Source organism: Colobus angolensis, unplaced genomic scaffold (genome assembly GCF_000951035.1).
Source record: "Colobus angolensis palliatus isolate OR3802 unplaced genomic scaffold, Cang.pa_1.0 Scaffold180, whole genome shotgun sequence".
Taxonomy (NCBI): domain Eukaryota; kingdom Metazoa; phylum Chordata; class Mammalia; order Primates; family Cercopithecidae; genus Colobus; species Colobus angolensis.
Window position 1 is genome coordinate 4,500,336 of NW_012114933.1, and position 7,761 is coordinate 4,508,096.

General features: G+C 44.0%; 1 protein-coding gene across 1 annotated transcript; it reads left to right on the forward strand.

The window, feature by feature from the left end:
* Positions 1-421: 421 nt before the first annotated feature.
* Positions 422-1,182, forward strand: HSPB3 (heat shock 27kDa protein 3). The gene has a single exon (XM_011939355.1). It carries the CDS (start codon positions 595-597, stop codon positions 1,045-1,047), a length of 453 nt encoding a protein of 150 aa, XP_011794745.1. The 5' UTR covers positions 422-594; the 3' UTR covers positions 1,048-1,182.
* The last annotated feature ends 6,579 nt before the right edge of the window (positions 1,183-7,761 follow it).

Sequence of the window (7,761 nt, forward strand, 5' to 3'; positions counted from 1 at the left end):
GCAAACTTTGCCTCCTGGTTCAAGCGATTCTCCTACCTCAACCTCCCAAGTAGCTGGGATCACAGGCATGAGCCACCATGCCCAGCTAATTTTTGTGTTTTTAGTACAGGTGGGGTTTCACCACGTTGATCAGGCTGATCTTAAACTCTTGACCTCAGGTGATCCACCGGCCTCAGCCTCCCAAAGTGCTGGGATTACAGGCGTGAGCCACTGCCCCCACCCTCACCCAGATATTTTTCAAATACCATTTTCGATTCCCACTCTCTTTTTCTCTTGAAGTAAGCAAGGCAGACACCTTTGCCAAGGATAACTGAGAATGTAAGGGCAATCCATGACTGGGCAGCCTGTGCAGGCTGTGTGCTAAATGCAACTGGGAAACATGCCCTATAAATAGCCGTTCATTGTCAGCGTGCATGAAAAGACAAGAGAGCATGCCGTGCTGTGATTCAGTCCTAATTAAGTGATTGCGTCTGGGCACAGCTATAAACCACTAGCTGCTTCGACTGGTAATCCAGTCAGTAGGCAACTGCAGGGGCTCGCCACTGACTAAAGGTTGGCTGAAGGAGGCTGTTCAAGGCTGTTTTTGCCTTCACTATGGCAAAAATCATTTTGAGGCACCTCATAGAGATTCCAGTGCGTTACCAGGAAGAGTTTGAAACTCGAGGTCTAGAAGACTGCAGGCTGGATCACGCTTTATATGCACTGCCTGGGCCAACCATCGTGGACCTGAGGAAAACCAGGGCAGCGCAGTCTCCTCCAGTGAACTCAGCAGCAGAGACGCCACCCCGAGAAGGCAAATCCCATTTTCAGATCCTGCTGGACGTGGTCCAGTTCCTCCCCGAAGACATCATCATTCAGACCTTCGAAGGCTGGCTGCTGATAAAAGCGCAACACGGAATCAGAATGGACGAGCACGGTTTTGTCTCAAGAAGCTTCACCCGACAGTACAAACTACCAGATGGCGTGGAAACCAAAGATTTGTCTGCAGTCCTCTGTCATGATGGAATTTTGGTGGTGGAAGTAAAGGATCCAGCTGGGACTAAGTGACATCATATTGGTTCCTGTTCAGATGACACGGGGAAGACGATCATTCAGCCACTGGTACCACGAGAACGTTTGTATTACCCACATTTGAAATGATTTACTATGATTTTTATGAAGATTAAAAATATATACACAGTTCCTGGTATGTTGAGGTTGTCTTTATTATTCTTACTCAGAAAGGAAAATTTATAAATATGTTTGTGTGGCTCAAACTGATACTATTACAACTGAAACATTGAAAATATACGCAGCTGTATTTGGATATTAGAGAGGACTCAGAATTGTTTCTTATTATTCCAACAATGCCCCCTGCATTTGTAATCACTGATGGCAAAAGAGCCATACTCATTTAAGGAATTCCTATCCATTTTATGAAAATCTTTTATTTTGCCAAAAAGAGTTGTGATTCCCTTCGCTTGATAAGCTTTTCTTTTTAGTCTATTTTAATTAAAATGAGGTTTTGTAAATATGGAGTTCAAAAATTAAAATACAGTATTTGGAAATTGGGTCTGAAATCTTATTTATGATTCAGTATAGTTGTTACTGCCTTAAACGTCAGTGAGAATTTTCAGATATAAATCTTATTTTTTAAAAATTCAAATATGTACCTCATTTATCTTTTTAAAACTATACTGAATCCTGTCTGAAGTGTTTTGACTTTTTAAAAATAGTATAAGTTCTATGGACAACTATGAGATGTTCATGAGATATGCATAACATATCCTCTTATAAATTAATATGAAGTTTTAGGACACCACTTTTAAAAGTTTGACTACTGAATTCAGTGAGTTTTCATCTGTGCTTTTTCGATGCTCCATAAACTTAGTTGGCAAAATGTAACTATCTGCTATCTCTGCATAATCCTCAGCTTTAAATAGCCTGGCAGCCAGTGGAAGTTCAACACCTGAGCTTACACTGCATGTCTGAGTTTACACAGCACATCTGAGGACTGGTGCTTATTGTACTCTCCCAAACTGCTGCCTTGGCTCAAGGTGGAGATGTTGGTAGAGGTTAAGGACTAGTGCTTTCAGCAGCTGCTCTGGGACATTCCAAAGGTTTGCTATCGCATTCTGTATATACTAAGTATTTCTTCAGAGGCAGTGGCTGCCTGCCTTTTACCCCTCACTGAATGTGAGCTGATAAGGAGCCTGAGGACAGTGCTAAGAATAGACAGGGAATGCAGGGTGTGGAAAACACCAGGGCAACTGCAGATTGCTGACAGTATCCCAGTGCTCCTCCACATTGTTTTACCGTAGTTCAAGTTAAAATGTAAAAGACATGAAGCAATAGAAAAATGAATCAAACAGTTCTAAAAGTTATTTTGAAAACAAACGTAATCTGAGAAGGATGGTTACTGTCTAATTAAATTGAAAAGATTTTGCAGTTATATGCATATCTGAGGTTTATGCTTATACACGGAGGTTTGTGTGCCCAACCCAGATATGAAAAATTTTGTATGACTGAGTGACTATCACAGATCAGCTTGGCTGCATAACAAAGTTAATAGCAGTAGTTGAGATTCCAGATCTGCTAATATGATCAGAACTGGGATACCGTTTGTCTCACACTGGATTATCGTTCTTTCCCTTTGATTGGCAGAAGAGTGTGAAAAGAAACGAATATGGTGAGAAACAAAAAAACCCTGTCTTTTGGCCTTGATCTCACTCTAGATGAGACCTTCCTCCCGGGAAAATTCAGGAGGTGAAATTTCTACCATGAGGAGCTGCTGATAGAAAATATTTTCTGTAAAAATAAGATTAAACACATTTCTAATGAGCTATTATTTTTTCCCAAAGATAAATGTTAAAGTCTTATATCCATTTTTTTTATTTGGGAGATATACCAAACACTATAAATAATAAAAATCATCTATGCTACCATGAGGTAGCTATTTTAAATATCTTGTTCAACAACAGGACTACATAAATGCATGTATCCCTTTTCACAAAATTAGGATTATATCTGCATGGAGTTTGATATCCTGATTGTACTGGCTATTGTCTGTTGGCCTCCCCACTCCCACCAACTCAAATCATTCTCTGCCCTTCTCAGCCCCACTCTGAGCCCAAGCAGGCTGACCCTGATGGGCCACATCATTCTAGTTTCTGGTTGGGCTCAGCCAGTAAGAGGCACTGACTGGAGACCAGAGATTGCAGAGAGATTAGTGGGCAAGAGGGGAGAAAAGTCGGGGAATTTTTCTGTCACTCCTAACCTGCTGCAGACTGAGGCCCTGTCAGGGCTGCATCCTTCATGACTGAGTTCCTCCAGGGCTGCCACTCTCACAGGGCTCAGGGTTGTAACACTGTCTCTTTTGTCTGTTCAAAAGGAGGAGGAGGGGTGACTCTCTGCTCTTTCTTGTACCTAGTGTGAATCCCTTATTGATTCTCCTTACTTTGCCCACTCTCTCATAAATGGTCCTTTAGGCAATGGAATTGTTTTCTGCCAAAACTCTGATTGTTTGACCTTTGAATCGATTGCAGGGTAAATGCATCTGATAACAATCATTTAAACACAACTTTAGAAAGACCCAGTATGGTAGATGTACCCGAATGTGTGTTTCAAGCCAGGGAATCTGTGCATGGCCAACATGGAGATGCATTTTTTATCTGTGGTAAACATCTGAGCCCCCACCCAGCCTGTTCCATGGAATACGGGCCATACAGGAGACTGAGGCCTTGAGTTTTGAGTTAAATGATGGTTGGCAGGTGGAGTTCTTTAGATGGAGGGTGAAAATGCTGTAGAAACTGCATAATGTTTGCAAGCGGTTGTGTTCTCCTGGCCAGCCTGCCACTACTGGACTCTCTCTCCTGTATTAATCCCCTAATAAAACACCACGTTTCATCTGCTGGCTCTGGGTCTCTTCTTTGGCCTCTTTATCCTGGGGCTTTCCCTACTGGGATTGATAGGGGTTCACTGCAACAGTGACTTTTTAAAAATTAGTGCATCGCTTTCTTTTTCTGCCAGTCAAGAACTGATTTGTAATGGCTATTCACTATTCCAACAAAGCTCAATTGTGTTAGCATTTAACTATTTCTTTTTATTCTTGGTTCCAGTAGGAAACAGTTGGACACTCTCAAACAGGAAAAATTCAAGAAGGGTTTATTTATAAAGAGACATTACAGGCTGGGCATTGTGGCTCACACCTGTAATCCCATCACTTTGGGAGGCCAAGATGGGTGGATCACTTCAGGTCAGGAGTTCAAAACCAGCTTGACCAACATGGTGAAACCCAGTCTCTGCTAAAAATATAAAAATTAGCTGGGCGTGGTGGTGCGTGCCTGTAGTCCCAGCTACTAGGGAGGCTGAGGCAGGAGAATTGCTTGAACCTTGGAGGCGGAGGTTGCAGTGAGCCGAGATGGCACCACTGCACTCCAGCCTGGGTGACAGAGTGAGACTGTCTCAAAAAACAAAACAAAACAAAACAAAAAGAGAGAGAGAGAAACATTACAAAGGAGTGGGGAGGGCGTAGAGGCACCGCAAAGGAAAGTGCAGTAATCTGAAGTGCAGTGTGGAGTTGTTAAGTCCCCCAGGTCCAAAGGGATGGGAGGAGGAAGCAGGTCTCAGAAATCAAAAGGAAAGTCTCATAGAGGAGACTACCAGTTGTGACTTTCATCTGAGGGCACGACCAGTCCAAGGAGACCTCTTACAGGGAGGGAGCCAGGAGAACAAATACTTCCTCCTTCCCATCTCCTGCTAGGGTCCCCCATTGGTTGCATCTGACTGGAGGCCAGAGGGCATGAGAGTCCTGTCAATCTAGTTCAACAGCCTCCCAGGGCAAAGGGCAGGATGGAGAAAAGTGAGGGTGACCCTCAGGGGCAGGAGGATAATATCCAGTACTTCAATCAAATAAGTCCTGTTGTCAGAGTTCTCTGTTAGAAAGTCTCTTTCTACAAAGTAAAGCCTGGGACGAGGATTGAAGAGCTGACACTTTATTTGGAAAGTATAAGCCCAGCATGGTAAAGATGAGGAAATAGGAGAAATGAGACAAGGAAAAACTGGTAAGCCAAGATGATGTGATGAGGGGACGTGTTACCGTGCTGACCACCACGCCACAGGGAGCTGTGAAGAGGCTTAGCATGTCCGTGGGCAGGATGTTGGCTCAGCACATGGAACCACTCCATGGAGAAGTTCTCTTCAGGGAGAAACAAATTATAAAGAAGTCCCCAGGAAAATCAAGGGGAGAGAGTGAATTTGCTCACCTTGCTCTCTACAATATCCCATCTCCTATTAGTCAAGGTTCAGCTCACAGGGAATAGACTTTCCTGTACTTCTGGGTTCTGTCGTTCAACGCCTTGTTGGAAACCAGACCCTGACGGTGTGACATTTCATCCAAGCTCCGAGCAGAAGAATGACTTCGCATGGTTAGGAGCAGAAGAATGACTCAGCATGGGTGGGGCTCAGGGCTTCAATTGGTGGACTCTTGCTACCTTGGAAGCCTGGCAAAGGTGCCGGCAAAAGTGGCAGCAGCATGGTCTGGGAGGCAGGTGATGCCTTCAGAAACAAGGTGGCAGTCAAAAAGATATGCAAGTTTTCTATCCAGTAAACCTTAAATCCAAAACAGCAGGAAGAGAATGCCAGGCAGATCAGGCAGTCTTATATCGTCTACTGCTCTGCAACCTACACTACCTTCAGATTTTATGGACCCTAATGTCACTTTATATTTTGATCTAATTTTTAATCCACTTGGGTGTAGAGTCAATCCTCTTAAATGTCTCCAGGATTTTTCTTTTTCTGTAAATCCGTGGACCAAGGTTGTGTGTTTGTTATTTAAAGCTGTCTGCCAGAAAGCTAGAAGTCAGTGAAGATTTTCAAGATTTTTGTTCCCATTCATCTCCCCAAGTTCAAACTGCACTGAGGCCCCCAGCTTGTCCTTGGCCTATTTTTCTCACCTACTTGTCCTTCAAGGTAGAGACACAGTCCTGGAAATCTTATTTGGAAAACAAAACATCAAAAACAAAAGCAACAACATGCATTCCAGCTAGCTCTCCTCATTATCCTTTCTGCCGTCACAGCATCCTGTGCCCCACACTATGAGAAGCATGCCAAAAGCGCCTGGTTCCTACCCAAAATCATTCCTGAAAGATGTCCAGTTAGTCCAAGGTTACTGTTAGCCATCAGCGCACTGACTGCATTTGGCAATTGCATGCACTTACCAGGCACGCGGGCCCTTCTCAAAGAGCCACCTTGAAGGGTTTTGTTTGTTTGTTGTTTTGTTTTTGTGCCTGGGTGTCTCCTGTTTGCCCACTGTGTGCAACTGTGTTTGGACCATGTCTTTCAGCATTTTCTGATATTGGGAAGACAGTACAGCGTTATGAAAGACTGAGAACTTCAACTGAAGCTCCACAGGTTTTTCTTTCATGAAACATTGCTTTAACACAGTCCTATTCAATTTGCATACTTACCATGAAACCCCAAACAAGAAAAATGTATGGAGGTCTTGCTTTACAGTAGGGTGTTACTTAGTAAGTTACAAACCACATCCTAGCTGTGACCCTTTGCTGGGAGGTGATGAGGCTCTGGATACAAGGAAGGAAAATGGCCAGTATCAGGATATGGACAATGCTTTCTTCCTTAATTCCTGATTCTCCCAAGCCTTTGCTACTGGCATAGCCTCTTGTCCCTGGAATGGATTACCTAAGTGTACAAAGTGTACACTTGTCACTGTTGAAAATGTTCTATGGATGGGGACAGAAGGTGCGGTTGGAAGCATCATATATGGAAGCTCTATGCTTAAAAATATGTAATTGGATCATGTATGGTCAGTCTATGAAGTTGAGATTGCTAACAAGTGATCAAAAAAATCAGTGGATTGGGTCTTGTGGTTGTCCCTATTGATGTGATTATCTGAAAGTTTATCTGTTAAGGACCTTAGCAAGTCAAAACGTTATTTTCTTTCTTTCTTTTTTTTTTGAGATGGAGTCTCACTCTGTCACCCAGGCTGGAGTGCAGTGGCATGATGTCAGCTCACTGCAAGCTCTGCCTCCTGGATTCAAGTGATTCTCCTGCCTTAGCCTCCCGAGTGGCTGGGACTACAGGCGCAGGCCGCCACTCCTGGCTAATTTTGTGTGTGTGTATTTTTAATAGAGACGGCGTTTCACCATATTAGCCAGGATGGTCTTGATCTCCTGACCTCGTAATCCGCCCGGCTCGGCCTCGCAAAGTGCTGGGATTACAGGCGTGAACCACCGCGCCCAGCCAAAAAGTTATTTTAGAAAACATATGAGGCAAGGAAAATAAAATGAGAAAAAACTGGGAAGCCAACACGGTGTGATGATGGGATGTGTACTGTGCTGGTTACCATGTCACAGGGGGCTGTGAAGAGGCTCAGCAGGTCTGTGGGCAGGGATGCTGGCTTAGCACATGGAACCGCTCCATGGAGAAGTTCTTTTCAGGGAGAAACAAATCTTAAAGAAGTCCTAGTCATCTGCGGTGGCTCATGCCTATAATCCAAGCACTTTGGGAGGCTGAGGTGGGAGGATCATTTGAGCTCAGGAGTTCCAGACGAGCTTGGGCAACATGACGAGTCCCCATCTCTACAAAAAAAACAAAAATTAGCCGTGAGTGGTGGCGCATACCTGTAGTCGCAGCTACTCTGCAGGCTGAGGCGGGAGGATAGCTTGAGCCTGGGAGGTTGAGGCTGCAGTACAGTCTAGGCAACAGAGCAAGACCTTGTCTCAAAACAACAACAACAAAGAAAACCCAAGAAAATAAAACACG

Bases quoted from the DNA above. Each gene is read 5' to 3' on its own strand.
- HSPB3 (XM_011939355.1), top strand. From the start codon at position 595: ATGGCAAAAATCATTTTGAGGCACCTCATAGAGATTCCAGTGCGTTAC.